The sequence below is a fragment of the Centroberyx affinis genome, unplaced genomic scaffold, assembly GCF_046629955.1.
Source record: "Centroberyx affinis isolate AG114_WGS23_722 - 3 ecotype Tasmania unplaced genomic scaffold, CSIRO-AGI_Caff_v1 ptg001293l_1, whole genome shotgun sequence".
Classification (NCBI taxonomy): domain Eukaryota; kingdom Metazoa; phylum Chordata; class Actinopteri; order Beryciformes; family Berycidae; genus Centroberyx; species Centroberyx affinis.
Window position 1 is genome coordinate 266,874 of NW_027279799.1, and position 19,988 is coordinate 286,861.

A 19,988-nucleotide genomic window follows, 5' to 3' on the forward strand; every position below is an offset into this window, starting at 1 on the left:
TGATCTATGGTTTGCTCAATGTTTGAGATGTCAGAAGTCAATCATTATTTAGAAAGCTCTGACGATGGCAGAGTCCTTTTCCAAACATGGTGGAAATGCAAGAAATGTACAGAAAAGATGTTCTTCATAAGAGGCAAAATTAACAGAAAATCTGCATATATGGATTTTTATTGTTGTGGAGGCAATTTCTTAGAACAGGTTTCATAGATACGCAAACCAGGTTTTGGTGCAAGTGATTGTAGATTAAAGGTTGAGGGAATTATTACTTTTTAAATTTTAACAAATGTCATCTCTAGTTGTAGTGGCCCCACCTGGCTGATTGCCTCCAAACTACAAGGTGTGACAGTGGCATGAGACTATAGCTACATGAGACTATAGATACATGTGTTCTGTTCTGTTCGGTTCATTCATGGAAAGGCAGCTTTAAGGATGAACTGTTGTTGTTGTTGTTGTTGTTGTTGTCGTTATTAAAAGACAGTTTGCCAAGAGATATCCACCAGAAGCCTCTTAGCATGAAAGTATTTTCCACTTACCAGAGAGCATCATTCCAAGTGTTATTTACTCTAAGTTAGACTCTATAGAGTGGTTCTGTTTCAATAGCTCGTATTCCCTCAAATCAATATTCACCTGCTGTGGGTGACACTCAGGCCACAGAGCAGAGAACCTGCTACCGGGTGAAAACATGGAAATCTGTTTTGCTGAATTCAAAAACAAACTATTATTTTTTTTATAGGAAAGTTTTGGGCTCTACATATTATTTCACTTGCACAAGTCTGTGTGAGAATTTCCACCCTGAGGTCATGTCTGTGGCAAATAGCAAGGTTATTTCTGCAATATGGTTTTAACTTTTGTTTATATTTATATAAAAATGTCAATTTACAGCATAGTCATTTCATTGTTGTTGTTTGCTTTAGATAAAGTTTTAAGATGTAAAAGGGCATGTGTTGGTGTATCTGTTCTGTCTGCATGCTGACAGAAAATGTATTTATTTGATTAGCCTATGTATCATCAGTAGTAGCATCAGTGTATTGGCAGTTGATCGGGGCCAATTCATTACTGTAGGATTCTCTCCATTTCATTCAAAACTGTAAACAATTGAGGTTTTCATTTTGTTTTAGTTTGTTTTAGAGGCATTTTCATATGGCTTTAGTCCACCAAATGTTTTTTTTCCTGCCTTCAGTTTCCACTTCAGTCTTGTTTCAGCTCTATTATCCTTGACAAGGATGAATTCCATCTCTTTCTTTGCAGTGTAACAAAGGTCCCAGAAATGCTGGAGAGATGAGACATGATAGGATGAATGAGGCGTAATGATGAGACCAATGTACCACTGTAGATAGTAATCCTCCATCTTCCAACAGCTTGGAAGAATAACACCGTTAGTGTGTCTGCTTTCTGCTACTCTGTGCTGTCTGAGCTCTGCCTGCAGACCAAAGCAGGAGTTGTAATGGTGGGAGTGATGCAGAAGAAGTAAATGAATGTGGTTCCAACTCACAGGAAACCAGATGGTGGATATTCAGCCGGAGGCCAGCTATGAGGGGGTTTTTTTCTTTCTTTTTAAACACATACAGACCATTTTTCTCACAATCACACCCAAGTATATATATTATGCAATGTATGTAATACAATTTCTTCACAAAATGAGGATTGGGGGAGTATAATTTTGCTATATTTGTGCTCAAGGCACAAATATATTTCTCATAACTGTATCGCATTCGGTGCCCTGCGATAACAGAATTTAAGTAAATTGAAAGTGAGCAAGAAAAAGGTTTATATTGTTGAAAGCTGTGGAATGGCTTTAATATTGGCGTGTTTGTCTTCGACATCTCTTTCCTCTGGCTTTACCACCCTATCAGACCGTCAGGCTGACTGGATGGTAAGCAGGGTAACCCGAGGAGAGGAGGATTAAACTGTCTGGACTGATGCTGCCTGTTTCTGCAGAAATGATGCATTGTTGCCATCTACTGTATGCTCATAGTGGTACAACAGACAAACTCCATATCACCCAAATCCCATTACACACTTTTAATAAATAAAGCCTTAGTTTGAAATGTTTATCTATTCATAATGGAAAGAAGCACAGAAGCATATTCAAAATCGAGCCAAGCCTCAGTTGTCCTTAAACTCACACATTTAGTCATAATCATTAACATATCAATTGCATATTGAATGTTAGGCCTTCTTGAAACATAAGTGGATTGCAAATGTAATGCAAATTTTGAACATGTATTCAATTTTAAAATTTCTAATCCAATTCAGTCTTGGCCATGTTTACTGGAATCATTCTGCAAAACAAGAGTGACACCTGGCAGCTGACTGTGTTTACCCCATTTCTTTAACTGACTCAGTTTGAGAATTGTCTAATGTGATGTGCCCACACTCAGTGAATAAAATCTTCACAATCTCATACAAAATATGCATCTACAGTACTGTGCAAAAGTCTAAGCATATGCAAAAAAAAACTGTAAAGTGAAGATGCATTCAAAAATAATAAAAAGAAAAGTTTCTAAATATAAAAAAATGACTAAAGAGCAGTCTACTGACACACTAATGCAGAAAACAAATAAATAAACATCTAAAACAAAATTTATATAAAACATTGCACAGTACTGTAAGGGAAACATAATACATATAAACAAAACTGTATTGTAACTGTGTAACATGTATGTGACTTTATACGAATTGACAGACAAAAAAAGGCTGATTGTCAAAATAGTTTATTAAATGTGACAGTTTAGAAAGCCTTTATATTGTTAATCTATTCTATGCAGTTTTGGTGGAATTAAATATATACAAAGTGAACAGCTGCAATATGACATAACATATTAACTGGATTGTGATAGCCTCTCCATCATGACAGCACCATAATCATTACGTGTGTGTAGCAACTGAGTTGATTCAGTGACTGTCATCAAACTGACATCCATGCACAGTCTTCAACTCCTGGTAATACAAAACCTGAATCAATTCCGATCAAAAGCACATGCTTACAAATCTTATATTTTCAAGTATTCATTGTAAGAACACTACTATTTAGTGAAATCACTAGCTGCAATATTTTATAACCACCCTCCATCATAAAAAACATGTTCAGTGTGCTCAGCAAAACTGTCGTTGGAGCTGGAAGGCATCAGCAGAACTGCAATTTAGGGGGGGAAAAAGTTAATTTAGAAGGTATTTCTAAAAGTATTCGGCTCAAAAAGTACAAAGGGTATTACAAAAAAAATACACTGTACAACAACATAATACACCATATAAAGACCAGGGAAAGGACTCACCTTCCAGCGGTTTCCACACTCGTTACACAGGACAAACGTGGTCATCGGCTCATCAGCGCTGCGGGTCTGCACCTAAAACACACACACACACACACACACACACACACACACACACACACACACACACACACAGGAGGCTTCATGAGCTGTGATGCACAGGACTCAGAGGAGGCGGTGGTATACAATCTAGGGAGCTGCTGCAAAACGCTGAAACAAAACCAATTACTCCTAATTACTTAAGGAGTAATTACTCCTCTCTAAGTGGAACCAGTGTTTTTCTTACACTTAACCTCAACCTTGAAGATCTGAAAAACTGCAGACCAATTTCCAATCCTCCATTCCTCTCCAAAGTGCTAGAGACGCTGCATGCCATTGGACTTCAGACCAAGCAGTATGAAGCTCTAGTCGATGTATTGCATCAGCTCCTGTTATCCTTCTGTACTACTGATCATGGCTTTTCTCCTGGACCACTCAAAAGCAGAAAACATGAGTGAATTACTCCGGCCTCAAAGTCTCTATTCACTGGCCTTCTGTAAATGCATAGTGATTTTAATGTCATGCTACTGACTTTCAAATCCTTCTCTTATAGGGCCCCCTCCCTCTGGAATAAGCTAGAATTGTATATTCTATCATTATTTTGTACAGCTTACAACGCACACACACACACACACACACACACACACACACAAGCTCTGGTCTCATTTCTCTGTAATGTGTATAATCTCTTGTTTTTACTCAGGCAAAAATACATTCAAATGTATCCTGTTATAAATGACAAAGAGTTGCTCATTAAATCATCCAAATAATTTTTTAAATACTGGTGTCAAGAAATGTATTTAATTAAAATATGTATAATTTGTATTTTCAAATGACAAACAATACAATGAAGAAATATGAATTTATTATTATTATGATTTAATTACTAGCATTGACTAAAACTAAAACATCTGTAGAGCATTTGTGTTCTTTTTTAATTGCAATTTTTTCTAAATTTTGCCGTGGGGATCATTAAAGTTTCTTCTCATCTCATGTAATTAAAATACTGCCAAGGCACCATGACCCTCAGATTCAGTGCAGTCAGTCTGGATTGAGGCATTTCACTCACTTTATACCTGTGAGCTATCAGACTTCAGTATCTGACTAATGAAATGAAGTTGAATGATTAGTTGAATGAATTAGAAGTTGTGAACAATGTGAAAATGTAACTTTAACTAGGAATCTTCACACTTTTATGAATTGTCACACCCACAATCCTCTTCTCGCATTCAGAATGAACTAAACATCATTGCCACAAATGTATTTTGGGACTGTACAAAATCTGTTCTTGTGATCTGGATTGTCATTTATTTTCTGTAAAGCACTTTGTGACAAACCAGGGACAAAATGGAGTGATCATTTTGTTACTATATATTTGTTTTTGACTATCATAATTTGTCAAACCCCATTGCAATGCCCAAATTCATACAATGGCCTAAATAAGATGCAACAATTTCTCTCTCTAATGAATAATTTTGCATTGCCAAAACTCAGCTGCAAGATGCAGAGAAGCCTGTAGAGAGTTAAATTTGAAAGTGAAAACTGACATGGACATTCAGAAGTACAAACATACGCCTACGCACACACACACACTGTCTGGATCTGTCTCTCAGGGTCTCCTATCAGAGCTACCATGGCTGAAGTAAAGCAAGACATGGAACATTCCAGCAGCCTTTTGGTGCACGTTTGTGTGTGTGTGTGTGTGTGTGTGTGTGTGTGTGTGTGTGTGTGTGTGTGTGTGTGTGTGTGTACCTGTACAGTATGATTGTATGTGCCTGTCTGTTTACCTGATTGTAGGTGCAGTTCTTCTTCCTGCACTTGCCGCACTGCAGCAGGTCGGTGGTGGTGCCACCGGTTTTGGCCATCTGATGCTCCCTAATGGCCTCCTGGGTCAGAACGTTCCTCAGCTGTTTCAGCTCATCACTGGCCATTTCCTACGCAGGAGGAGATGTGGACGGAGGAGAGGAGGGAGGGGCAGGGACGATGTGAAGCGAGAGGGGAGCAGAGGGAATGGGAACGGAGGAGGTGTGTGTGAGAGGCAGAGTGAGAAAACAGCAGATGTGAAAGGCAGACAGAGCACCAAGTAGAAGAGGAACCCTTCACACAAACAGTAATATGTAAGGAGTTAGTTCTGCAGCCTGCTGTACCTCGGCAGTCATGGTGGCAATGCGATGCAAGTCAATGGCTCCTGCGAGGACATTTCTGCGAAGCCCGGGGTTCTTGGGGTCCTTCAAGTTGCTGATGCGGCTTCGCACCCTGTTCTTATATTTCATATCAGTGGCCTTTGTCTCCTGGTAGATATGTGCGACCGCAGAGTTAAGGGAGCATCAATTCCACTGTGACTGAGAACACAGATCTAACCGCAGTAATCATATCAAATGGGATGTTTTCCATTAGGCCCATCAGTGAAGGAATGGTGAATGATTAGTGCCATTAGGCCTATGCAACAAAGTCAAGCCAGCCATAACAGCAAATTATTGACTAAATTGAAGGATATGATCCTCGATCTCTGCTGCCATGCCGTCACAGTTGGCTCCGAAGTCTTTGTAGTCATCTATGAAGAGAAAGAAACAATTCATGTTCATCTGCAGTGATATTTGTATTTGTGTGTTCCTGTGTGTGCTGTAGTTGTGTGTCTATGAGACATTGGCTGCTATAGTGTATATTACTGTCAGTGCCACTCTGCTGATATAGTAATCTCTGCCTCACTGTCAGTGCGCAGGGCAGCAGTCAGCATCTCGATGCACTTGTCTCTGACGGAGTCTCCTGTGGCGAGGCGAGGGGACAGCGGCCCGCAGGCAGAGCTGAAGCTGGGCGACATGGGGCTGGTCGGGGTGGTGGGCGTCTTAGGGGCATCGGTTTTGCCCCTTCTGCAGAGAAGGAAACAACATGATTCTTTGCAAAACTCCCATAATTAGGGATGGGTAGCAGAAATCAAATACTTACAAAAAATGGAGGTGAAACATTTGACATTACTAAACGCTGAAATTCTTTATTAACTTCAGTCAAATAAAATGTCCTTCCTAGTTCCTGGTTAATGGTCCCTTTTTAAAATAATTATGACTGATGATTTTGAAAAGTGGTGTGGGTAGTACGGTCAGTTGGGTAGAAACTAATTTTAGATGACAGGGTCATTGACTTGGAGAAGCTGCTAAGGAGACCCTGGAAGCTGGCATGAATGATGGCAAACCTTGAAAGCACCATAATGATTAACGCTCTTTTTGAGGAGGAAGACTGTGCTATAGATGCAGAGCAAACTGAGACAGAACTTTACATAAATGAGACGCGCATCCCACCCGACCACAATCCTCTCCAACAGTAACATTTCAATAAACTTGGTGTTTTTGCCAAATAGTATCTGGTCATTCCTGCCACCACCGTGCCCACTGAGAGTGTTTTCCATAGCGGGGTAAGTGTTACCACACTTTGTACACGCCTTGGCCCACAACATGTACATATGCTTGTTTTCCTTCACAAGAACTGGGCTCAAATATGGTCAGCTAAGCTGTGATTATTTTCCTTTTTAAAATACTGATCAGGCCTATTGGTGCAATTTGGTGAAATTTTCTTCAGCTATTAGCTCTTGCACAATCCAGATCAAACTGTTTTGGGGAGCGTGTTAACTTGCATCAATGTGACTAAAAAGCCTTAATTTTGACTATTCAATTTGAATTCAATTTTTTCATTTATTAGCCTACATTTTGGCTCATGGCCCTCCTCACCAAAACGTAAGGGCACCCCACAATTTATGATGAATCTATACTGACTGGAAAATTGGATCATTTTACATTAAAATACCTTTCAATGCCATCAGTTGAGGGCTTCCTCTGCAGGGGGGCCAGGTGAGAAGACTTGGAGCCGTGAGACTCTCTCCTGGAATACAAAGTCAGTATCACCATCTTCATGCTTCCCACAGAAACAGAATCATACTCAACAAGTGAGGGCTAGATTGTGAATCTGTTACTAAAACCGTTTTTCACACAATCAGTAGTTGGATGAGAAAAGTGACTCGGCACTTACCTTTCACCTGTAAGCTTCTTTGCTGGTGGTGAGCTGCCTTTCTTGGAATCTGTGGACTCCCTCCTGAATAATTTGACTCTGTTTTAGTCTATTGTTTTATTCACGTTTGTTTATTTTTTTAACTATGAATGAGAATGAAAGTGGTGCATATCAGCCCTACCTGTCAGATTTGGAATCAGTTGACTGCCGTTTCACAGGATGGCCCGGCTTGGAGTCACAGGAGTCCTTCCTACATCAAAAGAGAAACCACCCTTGAAACACTGTGACACATTTTTTTTTCCTGATCGAATGTGTAAAGATACAAAATTACACAGGTGTAGTTTAGATGTAAGAGTGTAAATCATAGTGATATATTCAGTGCAGCTTATTTTTACTGCCACTGAGTTACAACTGGTAAAACACTTTTAGTGCTTCATCTCCCTGCTCCTGCACACCTGTTTTTGTCTTTCTTGACATCCAAACTGGGCTTTTTGTGAGGTGGCGGTTTAGAGTCAGATGAATCTTTCCTGGAAGAGGAAACATTTGCATGAGTCTGGAAAAATCCAGCCATGGCCCACATAAAGTAGAAGTGAAAGTGAAAGTAAAATGTCTCTGTGAAGAAGCTTTAGAAGCAACCACACAGCCACCATGCATCACACCTACAGCTCAGCAGGCATTGTCACACTCTTGACTAGCCAACCTTTCTTTCTTGGCCTCCACTGAGGGTTTTTTAGGCACTTTGTTATCCGATGAGTCTTTCCTGCAAAAAGAAAACAGTCTTGGTACCACCAACAAAACTATTCCAGTATCAACTAGGGGTGTGAATCACAAGAGGGTCCCGATAATTTCACATGATACTTGAACTGTGATTCTCAATATCTAGCGAATACTTGTAATTTGATTCTACAATGAGATTTACTATTAACTTAACTGTAATAAAAAGCTGAAAGCTTATCCTTTAGTGCAATAAAGTCAACATTAAAAAAGTAAAAGCGTTAAATAAACTAGATGAAAGTCAGGACTTTTCTGACTATTAAACATTCCTTTGTTTGACCTTGTCTTTGCCGTTCCAAATCTTATTGTGTGGTCTTTCCTTTGTAGCCAAGTTTGACATATGAAAAGTAAAAAAAATAGATACAGTACTTGTCAGCACATGCAGCACTGGGCGAAAGTACTGTAGTGTTATACGGTATAAATTTTTTCCACTATCCTTAGTATAAACCAATCCAAAAACACTGATTTTACACTCTGTGTAACTTGCATTGACACAGCTTTTAGTTCACAGTTCCTCCAGAGAGCAAATCAGCAGGCAATGGAAATGTTATTTTCCAAGGATGAATGAGAGTCAGGATAATTCCTAGATCCCAGACCTGTCTTTCTTCACATGCTCTGACGTCTTCTTCAGTGAAGGGGGTTTAGAGTCCGATGACTCCTTTCTGAGGTGGCAAACAACACAAGAATTCAGGACAGAAAACAGCACAGGATTTGGGAACAGTGAGAACACTCCCAAGAGAAATTACAGCTTATCTCTCAAAATGGTCTTCCCAGACTCTTCCAGTGACCACATAACTATCATGCAGCCTGTGTAATGACAACACATCTGATCCAGACCTCTCCTTCTTCCCATCCACTGAGGGACGCTTCAGAGCAGGAGGGGGGTGAAGGTGAAGAGGAAGCGGAGGAAGAGGAGCGTTGGGGTCTGCAGGCTCTTTTCTAAATGAAAAAAACACCTTGTATTGTATATCAGTGGAATCACCTCCTGGTGGTGATGAGTCACAGCAGCAAATAGATGTGCAATAATACAAGAGGACATGCAGACCCTGACCTTGGTGGAGGAGGGTGGAGATGAAGAGGAAGCGGAGCAATTGGAGCGTTTGGGTCAGGTGGAACTTTCCTGAATAGAAAATCAACATCCTTTGAAATGCTCTCAAAACTCACACTTTCAGCACCATTCTCTGCACAGTGAAAGGTCTAACTCACTCAGACGTTACACACAAACGTCAATGCATGTGAAGAAAGCATGCCTGACCTCTCTTTCTTTACTTCCAGTGAGGGGCGCCTCGCCGGAGGAGAGGCGGGCCGAGGAGCGTGTGGACGAGGAGGAGGAGGAGGACGAGAGGAAGAGGAGTCTTTACTGTCCTTCCTGAACAAATGTCACAACACCACAGATCAGCGCTGCGCCTGTCACACACACACACACACTCCACTCCCCAGCATGCCGCTCCAGCTAATACCACTCAGACAGACCGAATATTTTTTCAATAGAGACACACCTGACTGACCCTTCACATCATGCACCATGCACAGCAGCGCTTCCCGTTAGGCCGTGTGTCCGGTTACAAAACTGTAGGAACACGTGAATATGAGTCATTCAGAAACTGTTCTATGTATTCATGCAGTGTGTTATCAACAAGAACAATTCAATCTACTAGGGACGGGACGATCTGCTTATCTCATGCTACGATTCAATACGCGATATGGGGTTCACGATTCAATACAACCACGATACGATGTAATAAATAAGAGTTCAGTGACAACAAAGTCTGACTGTGCAGAATTATGTTTATTTCTGAGCCACAAATCTTTCTAGTGATGGCATTGTCTTGCTAGAATGTAAACTTCAATTAAAAATGTCATTACAAAGTCCAAATAATATAATTTCGATGGAGAGTTTGTGAAATTGTGATGGGCAAGCCGTCTCATTTGTGATTACTACAGCAGAATAAAATGTAGCTAATATCGCGATTCATTTTTCTGCCCCACAATATGTATTGTCACATTTTTGTATTGCGATGTATTGAATTTCGATATATCGTCCCGTCCCGACAATCTACGCATTGACTCTTCACCGCAGGCGCGCAGGCGTCCTGACCTGTCTTTTTTCTGGTCCACAGAGGGACGTTTGGCAGGCAGAGGGGGGCGAGCGGGTCGAGGAGGGGAGGGGAAGCGGGTGGGATACAGAACGCTGCTGTCCAGGACTCCTCTCCTAAAAGGAAGAATTCAACAGCTCTGAACCTGCTGGGTCTTATTCATTGGGAATAATGGATCATCTTTTTGAGCCAACTCCCTCTCACCTTTCAAACAGCGGTTTGTGACTGTCACCAGGTTTCTCTCTCTGGGGTTCGTACGGCGGTCTCTCTCGTTGGGGCGTGTGTGTCGGCCTTTCATTCCTGCTCTCTTCAGTGTGTTTTTCCCTTTTGATGTCGTCTGCATGTCTGTCCCTTTTGATGTCGTCTGCGTAGGTGTGCTTTTTGGGGTCTTCAGGATGCTTCTCCTTCTTGAGCTCTTCCATGTGTCTCATCTTTTTTGGTTCCTCTGATGGTCTCTCTTTTCTCGGCTCTGGCTTGTGTTTTTCACTTTGCGGGTCTTGTGTGTGCCTTTCCTTTTTGTGATCTATTTCCTGCTTGGGCTCCTCCACAACTCTTTGTTTTTTGTGTTCTTCTGAGTGCCTCTCTTTTCTGATTTGGGGTTCCTCAGGGTGCGTTTCATCTATGGGGTCTTCTGCGTGTCTATTTTTGTTTTTGTGCTCCTCGTTATGTTTTTCTTTTCTGTTTTTATCAGAGTGTTTCTTTTCAGGATCTGAGTCATGTTTCAGTTTGACATCCAGTCTCCTGTGACTAACAGAAGAAAGCAAGTCTCATTTTTGCTTCCATGCAAGCCCCGTAAAACATTCACCAGCTTCACTTACAACAGGTACGTTTTGCAGCTTAGAGGAGACTTGGAGTTTTGGCAGTGCAACATTAATCATTAATCATTCCAGAGAGAGTGAGAGAGACAGAGGGAGAAAGAGAGAGATTGTGTATGAGTGCATGTGTGTGTGGGTGTGTTCTACGTTTGTATGAAGTACAATTGTGGCCATTATCCCAGACAAACAGCACCTACGACGCCTACCTGGAGCATCTACACTACAGTTGTCTCTACTTTGATAGTCATCTCCTTAGAAACGTCTTTCATCTGCAATAGTCAAATCCCAGCCTCAATAACAGAACTGTCAAATACAGAGGAACGGTTCACCAAGTTTGCCAAGAAAGTCAGTTTCAGATGTCTGATTTAGGTCGCAATATTATCTAAGCAAGTGCAAGCGCAATGTAGAACAATTCATAGAAGCTTCATACATTTATCAGGCTCTTATTTGCTATTTTGACATAAAATAAACTATTTTATTGTAGGAGCATCTAGGAAATTATAGGCTAATAGGCTAGACAGTAGGTCTATTTTCATTCTCTGCGTATTCTCATCGTAAAGGTCTGTCCATGGTGCTGAGTTTCTCGTCTCTGTCTCTGGACACACTTAAAGGAGAAGGCTGGTGTTTTTTAATGCATTGCTTACCGTCAACAAACCCTATGAAAATAACAAAATCAGCAATGATTTTGTTTTGCCAACAAGTCTCGTCCATGTAGCCAGTGCCAAATGAAGCCATGTCCCAGCAGCCATAGAAATGGAGCTTTAGCGAAGGTTCAGTCAGGAAGACTATCTTTTGCATGCTTAAGCTGTAGTTTTACTTCTCATACCATCCTGCCATTCACATCTCTCATGCATGCTCACTAATTATTTCCTTGCTGTCTTTTCCCGGGCTGTCAATTGAGATATCAGCTGTTCACATCAGCTGGTCACATCTATCGAATAGCACAGCGACACACCTCCATTGTTAGCCTATCATTTTGCTGCTGTCTTTTTAAATATGTTTCTCTCTCCGCTTTAGTCCATCCATGCTGCTGTTATGCGCACCCCTCCACCTCCCCGTCAGATTCATCAGCTTCATCAGCTTCATCAGCTTCTTCACTCATCAGCCTCACCAGCCTCAGTCTCAGCAGAGTCATCAACCACCACCACCACCAGTGTCTGGACTCCACAGGAGGATTTATCTTGCTGCTGTTCAGGGCTGGTGCCCCTCGATTACAAAATCTCCCTGTAGAGTCTAAGCGCCAAAGACTTTCTTGTTAAGTCTTAATTTTCACTATATCATCTGTTATAATAAACAATTATCTTTACTTCATTCACTTGTCTCTCCTGATTGAACTCCATTGTATTAAAAAAAATGTTAAAAACACGTCAGAGAGAGAGCCATGCCGTTGCTCTGAGCAGCATATTTCATCATCGCAATGCACCGGGCCAGCCGACTTTTTCCTCAAACAACTTAATAAGCCGGCTGTAAACACGTTTGCGATCTCAGGAAAGTAGTTCCGTAGCACCGAAAATAGTCCCCGGCGTAATGAAGAATTTGTTCCCATTTGAATTTGATTTGGTAATAACTACAACAGTCTGACTCTTCGTGGTAACAGTTAGCAATTTTTAAAATTGAAACTATGTCTTTGTGAGTTGTATTTCAAGGTTTTTAACGTACAATTGGAGCCAATGACTTCCGGGTTGACGGCTAAAAACGGTACGTGGGAAGTCAGGAAGTAACGGGAGTAGAGCAAACACATTGTTGACTTTGTTATTTTCATAGGATTTGTTGACGGTAAGCAATGCATTAAAAAAAACAGCCTTATCCTTTAAGAGAGGTAGGCCTATTCCTGGCATTTAGAGCTTCATGTTTTTGAGAAGGCAAAGCACTTTGGAAATGATTTATTTCGTATTTGCCGTGAGGCGATGGTGATTTTTTGCCCGACTGCCTTTCCCCCAGGTGGAGCAGCAGGCTGTGAGGGGATATCCCCAACACTGTCTGTCAGAATTACATGGGTCAGTGGATTGAAAAATTGTCCCTAGGGTCTTGGAAGATGATCAGAATGTTTTTGAACTGATACTGAAATGCTAGTTAGATGAAAAAACCAGCATTTCAAGTTGTAATAAATCACTCTACAGCTTAGGCTTCCCTCAAGTGGACAAAAGTGGGGATTAAAAAAAACAAAGCCTTATAAATACATTAATCTGTCTGCATAATTACCTTGGGGATGAAACAAAACAAACAGCTCTACATTGGGTTTAAACAAACATTTGAGCACACTGCTGGATAAGCTGATATAACTTCCATGCAGTATTATTGTTCCATGCCATATTATTGTGATCAAATTAGGACATCTGACACTTTACTTAGGGTCTCAGTAAGCTTTGTGATCCATTCTTGAGTCTATTTGACAATTCTGTGCTTGAGCCTGGGGTCAGGCGATTTTTTAAAGCAGGTATTTACACGTGCAGAAGTTTCTAAGGAGATAACTATCAAAGTGGCGATATGCTCTGATTCATAAACGGTATGAACATGTGTGGCGTAGGTGTGGCACAAGCGTCATCTACACTCAAAGATAACACTATGTGACCATGACATATGCACCACACCTAAATGAAAGACATTACACCGACATTACACTTAACGCCTGTTGTCTCCATTGTAAGTCGATGTAAATTTCTGGTGTAATCTCAATGGTCTGACGTTGGGTAGGCGTTGTAGGTGCTGGTTCTCTAGGATAAGGGCCACAATTGTATTGTAATGTGTGCACTTGTGTGTGAACCAGCATGTTATCTCTGCCTGTATAGTTTCTGTTCAGCAACTGGAAAAGCACTAACCTGCTTTGTGTCTCAGAGGGCGAGTGGTTTGGAGACGCTGCTGTTTTGCCGGAGTCAAAACCGTTCTTCATTTCAGTCAGTTTCTCACTCTGAGTATGGCCAGAGTCTGTGGGGGGGGGGGGGGGGGGGGGGTGTCAATATCAGCAATATCAGTACTCATTCAATTTGATGAGGAGTTTTATTGCTCGAGTACAAACAGCTGTTGACTTGCACAGTAAATCGTGTATCTGTCTACAAAGTCATGTACCCAGAAGTCTTTTCCAGTCTTTAATGAGGACTTTTGCCAAGGCGATGACTTCCTCATCTGTGCAATGCTTCCTGATACCATTCACAGACATGCCGATCCTCGTTTCCTGAAAACAAAAAATGAATTGTGCGTGAGTTTAGATCATCAATAACCATCTCATTCATTTGTTTATTGATGCCCTGATGTGGCAATACATTGAAGGGTCTTTTTTTGTTTTTACTGGCACTGCATTTGTCATTATGATTATGTAATTTGAATGGGTATTGTAAAGTTGTATTGTAACCTAAATATAAAGCAGTCATGTCAAGTATATTTGCCTGTGTGCGTACATCCAGCAGACTAGAGCCTACCTGAAGAAGCTTGAGTGTCATGTTGAAATTCTTCAGTTCCTTCAGCAGGTCCATGGCGCCCTCCTGCACACACAAAACACATAGCCGGTTTCAATTAGACCTTCTATCTTCTATGTTGAATCTACCAATAACATACATTTACCACCCTGCATGGGATGTAGTGGAGGGTAAAGCAACAGTTGACCTACTTTTCTATTTGCAGTATATGGTTTACCACCTTTTTACCAAGACATAAATATTTATGGCATAAATTCATAATATACATAATAATAAGTGACATCAAACTGAAGTTACTTAGGCTACACTTTTCTGAAAATATAACAGATTTTTTTTTTTATAAACACTGCTGACAGTTTCGCAGGCTGTGGTCATAGTTTACTCAGCTCTTACTACTACATCACTGTTTACAACTCTGCAGAACTGTGCAAGACCGCCTAAAACCACGGCCTACTTTCTGCGCACGGCTTTGCACACACTGGCGCGCGACCTTGCCCAGGCCGCGTTGTTTACTTTCGGTTGAAAACCATGAACGGATTAGCAAAAAGTTGGCAAAAAAGTTAGCAAAACTTTCCCACATTAAATCCTTTGCTGCTCATGGGGACCGATATGTCCTGCAGGCAAAACCTGTGCCAAACACCTGTTCAACATTTGTTACAGTACGGCCAACTGTTCATGTTACAATGGAGGCTTTCTATATATACTTGTAAGTCAACGAACTCCAACTCTCTACAGCATAAACCTGGGAAAAACAAAACTGGACTGTCGATTTTTGAAGAAGCATTCACAGGCCTTCTAACAACACGAGGTGGCAGAAAAACATGCCACCTGTGGGTGTCAAAATAGTCTCACCGTGTTATTTCTAGACACCATCTTGTCCAGTTTTTTTGCGATCCGGATAAGATCTTCCTCCCGCGTCATCGCTGCATTTACTCGACTGCACGCGAATTTATAATGCGAAATATATATAATTCAAAAACGGGCAAATGGAAGAAGTTTTGATCCCTTGCAGATAGGGCTTTACGCACGGCGCAATCCATTCAGCCAAGAGGCGTGTCCTGAGACGGAGGCCAGCTGACCACCACGACACATGACAACAACTAAATATAGGCTGCATGCTGTAGTAGACCTGGACACACACGGGTAACACAGATATCGGGTTTGGAAGGTAATTCATGTAAGAGTCCTGCGGTTTGTCATCAGGTTTTAAGTAATTTTCATTTGATGATTTCCGCCATTCGAGCGATCGAGTTGATTCAACTTTTCCGTCTTACATTTTGCACCTCGTCTGTATAAAATATAGACAGTCGTGTATGTTTTAGAAGATGTCGATTAGCCGCTCAAAACTGGGTCAATGTGTAATGATTAATCTGTCTAAATTGAAGGCAGGACGCAGTGTGCACTCAGGTTATTTGCACACCAGCACCACGCGCACAGCTGCTGCTGCTGTGCCAAAGAGCAGCCCGACACTGGGTCACAGTTTATATGGCTCACGAGCTTATAGGGTTTTACTTCACTTCAACACGTATTTTATCCCAGAGCGAACTTATGACAAAGATCCTAGCGGTCTAACCGTTTCCATTCAAAATGCAGGGAGTAAAATTAGTTTCAATTTTCGTTTTGCTTATAAGATCATGTTAACGGGACGATCTGTTCCTGGATCTGTGTTTACACCTCACTACCACCAGAGGATGCTGTTACGTAAAGCTAGAGCCGTAAGTAAATATATAATCTAATCTTTGTATATAAATCACTATTGCGGATTTCCCACCTATTTTTCCACTAACCTTTCCCTAACCATATGTTGTTTCAGGGCTGCCTCTGGCGCACAATACTGTATTTCTGGGGTAAACCACATACAAATTTCCCAGTTATTGAAAAATTGCATTATTTGCTGTAATGTCATGGTAGACAGGCTCTTTGGAGCCTTTAAAGTCAAGTGGAGAATTAACCAAGTTTAAGTTCAAGGAATCAGTTCAGGATATGCTCATTAAACCTTTTAGAAAATACATAACATTTCAGATGTTTTTATATAGGCTATCAGAGGAATATCTTTCTAGGTGTCCCAAATGCTTCAGGCATGCTGAAGAGTTAAAGTGTGAATATTGCTTTGGCTGCAGAGACATGAGTGTTTGAAGTGGTATTGAATTATCCCAATATTGACTGGAATGAATAAAGCTGTTTGTTTTTAGCCAATAACTGCACGGGCCTGTGTTGTGCACAGTTTTCTTTTGAATCTCATAGTGTATACAGTGAGCTTGTGGTGTGAGCTGAGGTCAGTCATACAAATATTCAGAGAATGAAATTATTCCAGATTACTCTAGCAAGTGCTTTCTGCAAGGTCCTTTGTATCCTTGTAAAGTTTGTTTATATCGGCCTCTTGACAGCTTCTTGGAAGCAATCATTTACAGACTGTTTTTATAGGAAATTTCTTCCAGGGAAAGCATGCTCCCAGAACCTGAAGGTCTACTCCCCCAGTCCAGCGGGAACTGAGCCCCACACTGCAGTTCAAATCCTAGAAACGTCCCACTGCCGAGTGTCTCTGCAGCTGTGGGGAGGGAAGCCATGTAAGATGTTAGATTGGGGCAGTGGTTTACTGAAGTTAGATAAAATATCCATAGGATGGGGCTTTGAGACTTTAATTGGCTTGGAAATTTTAGTCTGGAAATGTACACAGTTCATCTAGATGGTAATTCTCTCAACTCAATTAACTTAATTGTATATCAATATAAAACAGTACTGGCTGTAAAAGTAAATGAAGACATGTTTGCATCCCAGATAAAAGATAATTGTTATGTTTTTTTTTCATATAATTAAAATTACAACCCATATGATGTGAAGTATGTTGCGTTAATCTAAGAGCAAACTGAAGCAGCGTTGTTTTTGATTGAGGGATTTAAAAGATAACTGTGTTAGTGATGGTAGGTGAAAGTACAGGCGAACGGCTTGACTGCACCAAAGAGTATTATCTCTTCACATGGGGCTTACACAACAGGCTGAGTGTAACCTCTTCCTGCCTCTGCCTGCAGACAGCAGTTTGTCTGGTAGGCAGAGATATGGCTAGCCGGCCTGACAAGTGGGCCAGTTCACCAAGAGGTAAAAGAGGAAGCAGGCCAAGAGGAAGAACCAGCAATCAAGATCAACCTGCAACATCCTTTAACTCCAAGTACTAAACCCCTTTGGCCTGAGGATCTGATGCTGCTGAAGAAAAGGAAAAGCTGAGGATGAAAAAGAAGACCTGCTGCACCTCCTGCAACCTTTGCCCCCCTTCCTAACAGTCTGATCTCTTCACTCTAAACTTGATCTTCACCACTTACTGTTTTCATGAAGCACACTAATGAGGTGAATGCAGGTAAAAGCCATCGTCCCATATTGATTTCCCTTATTAAATCTATACCAATCACAATGGAGATAAAGAGAAGCAGACGGGTTACAGAAGGATTTCTAACCTTTGAGACAATTGAGGTGTGGATTGTGCAAAAGGGGCAATATGAGGAAGATGCCCCTAACATTTTGTACAGTCAGTGTATCTCCCTCCACTCTGAATCCCCCCCTCCCCTGCTCTCAGGTTCCCATGGTTACATAACTGCATCTGTGTGCATTCCCATACATTGCACTGAATTACACCGAGTCTCTGGTGCTGCTGGGTCTGCAAGTCTATCATTAGCCTCTTGGGTCTAACCACATCAAGTCCTGTCTTGTCTTTGCTTGTGACAGCAGTAGAGAGTTAAGCTTGCTGCATTTGGTCTAGCTTCCAACGCTGCAGCGGTCAGAGGAAAGGCGTCCTGCACCCATAGTGCTCTGCAAGCTGCAATTGACGAAGAGTTGCTGAAGGCATCCAGCACAGGACATCCACCAGTCAGCTCTCCTCCGCATGCACCTCTCCCAGCCGCTGTTGTCTCTGCCAGTCACAGACCAGAGACGCCAGGCCTGGGCAATTATGGCAATTTTTGGATGACATCAGACCAGAAAATGAATGATTTCATTTAGCTGTCTTTTTTTTCTTTCTGGAGCTGGTGTAGGATGGGGAACCTGTAATAGAGCACGTCAAAACAGTTGGGGAGAATTGTTTAGACGTTCACATCTGCTGTTGGCTCGGAGGTAATCCCAGCCTGGTGGAGCGGGTTTGTCTGCTAATAATGACTACTGTTCAGTGTTGGGACTCTCAAAAACTAGGCTGGATCTCCTTGAGAGGCTGGACCACCCAGAGACTTTAAGAACATCCTTGTACCTTCAGCTGTCTCGAAGTCTCTATTTATCACCACACACACACACCAAATTCACCACATCCAAAGTTGTGCTGGTGGTGCCACCGGTAGACTAAGTCTGACCAAAATAGCTGGTGGTGCCACTGTTAGATCAAGTCCAACCAAAATAACTAAATAACTAACCAAACTGAACCTGAATTATGCACTGAGCAAGCGATGTCTCACCCATGTTGGCCTGACTGAGCCTGTGCTGTGTAAAAAGACTGTCAAGTTCCATTACTGTGTGTCATTTAAACCACAGGACATGAAGAAAGGCGACAGAAGAGAAAATCATAGTCGATTCACCCAGACTATAGCTGCACAGTGAATTCCCCATAGATACCTTAAAAGGCAGGGGATCTGATATGTAAAATATGTACTACAACCTATCCACAGCCGTTAATCACACACTGGCACACTGGGCAGACGTTGAGTCACTTCTATAGCATGTCTGCAAAAAGAAGCTGCGGTTTTTCACAAGGCTGCGATTTGATCTCAGAGCTCCCTTCATCTGAGCCTGTGCCTCGGCTTTATGCTGACAAACAAGTACATAACCCCTCAGGCTGGAGACAGAGAGGGGAAAATCCTTCCAATTAAACCTCAAATCAGTCTGATATCAACTGAGAGGCAGCTCTAGGAATGCTGCAAATTTCATGTTTCAGTACCGCAAGGAGAAATCTTTGAAAGTCTGACTCACTGCTCAGTTGTAAATCTCAGTTTATAATGCCATTCAAAAATTCTATATAGCATTCAGTAATTGTATTAAATGCTATCTAATCTGTCTGTTTATAAACATCACATTTCACAAGCCTGTCGGATCAGGCTCTTTGATGCTCATTGATAAACCAGAGATCCTACAATAACCAGCCAAATTGTGTTAGTGTGTAAATCCCTTCTTACTCTCATTTCCTCTTCAACTGCCCACTAATCCAGTGAAAGCAGTGTAGTTCAAAACCTTTAAGTGGCAACTGCCTTTCCTCCCTGTGATCCCCAGCTTTTGCGCTGCTTTTTCTTGGGCCCAGTTTCAGCGTAGTTGCTGTTTATGTGCTTGTGACAGAGCTGCAGATTTAAGAGAAGAAGGAAATGGACGCAATACTAAATTATGCATTTAATTGTAAAGATTGTACAGAAGCATCTAAATCCTCAGGTGTCACACATTTGGAGGGTTTGGCTCTAAATGAAGACCCTATTTGGTCTCTGCTGGAAATGGGTGTACCTGAACGCCACAGAGTTCTTCTATGAATTAAAGTGCTGTATATCTTTATTCTGAGAAAAGATCAATCATCAAAATGGTTCTCGCAATTCAAAAACAGAAACACAGAGTGAGTGAATG

At 41.5% G+C, this 19,988-nt stretch overlaps 1 protein-coding gene across 5 annotated transcripts; it reads right to left on the bottom strand.

Annotated features, from left to right (window-relative positions):
• Window positions 1-2,709: 2,709 nt before the first annotated feature.
• On the bottom strand, window positions 2,710-15,516 carry tcea3 (transcription elongation factor A (SII), 3). Of its 5 annotated transcripts, none has more exons than XM_071525443.1 (16): window positions 15,261-15,516; window positions 14,412-14,474; window positions 14,062-14,167; window positions 13,815-13,920; window positions 8,681-8,746; window positions 8,011-8,070; window positions 7,766-7,837; window positions 7,492-7,560; window positions 7,332-7,394; window positions 7,110-7,184; window positions 6,021-6,181; window positions 5,809-5,865; window positions 5,459-5,613; window positions 5,099-5,245; window positions 3,276-3,347; window positions 2,710-3,136 (listed from the first exon to the last, which is right to left on the bottom strand). In XM_071525443.1, exons 1-16 carry the CDS (start codon window positions 15,327-15,329, stop codon window positions 3,128-3,130), a joined length of 1,350 nt encoding a protein of 449 aa, XP_071381544.1. In that variant the 5' UTR covers window positions 15,330-15,516; the 3' UTR covers window positions 2,710-3,127. The 5 variants fall into 5 exon arrangements, with proteins under 5 accessions (XP_071381544.1, XP_071381543.1, XP_071381545.1 ...); XM_071525442.1 differs by having other exon boundaries at window positions 5,459-5,608; window positions 5,804-5,865; window positions 15,261-15,469; XM_071525444.1 differs by lacking the exon at window positions 8,681-8,746 and having other exon boundaries at window positions 5,459-5,608; window positions 5,804-5,865; window positions 15,261-15,468.
• Window positions 15,517-19,988: the final 4,472 nt, after the last annotated feature.

Coding starts and splice junctions, on each gene's coding strand:
- tcea3 (XM_071525443.1), bottom strand. CDS start 15,329: ATGACGCGGGAGGAAGATCTTATCCGGATCGCAAAAAAACTGGACAAG. Junction 14,475..15,260: donor TGGTGTCTAGAAATAACACG/GTGAGACTATTT, acceptor TTGTGTGTGCAG/GAGGGCGCCATGGACCTGCT. Junction 7,561..7,765: donor GTCAAGAAAGACAAAAACAG/GTGTGCAGGAGC, acceptor CTTTTGATGTAG/GAAGGACTCCTGTGACTCCA.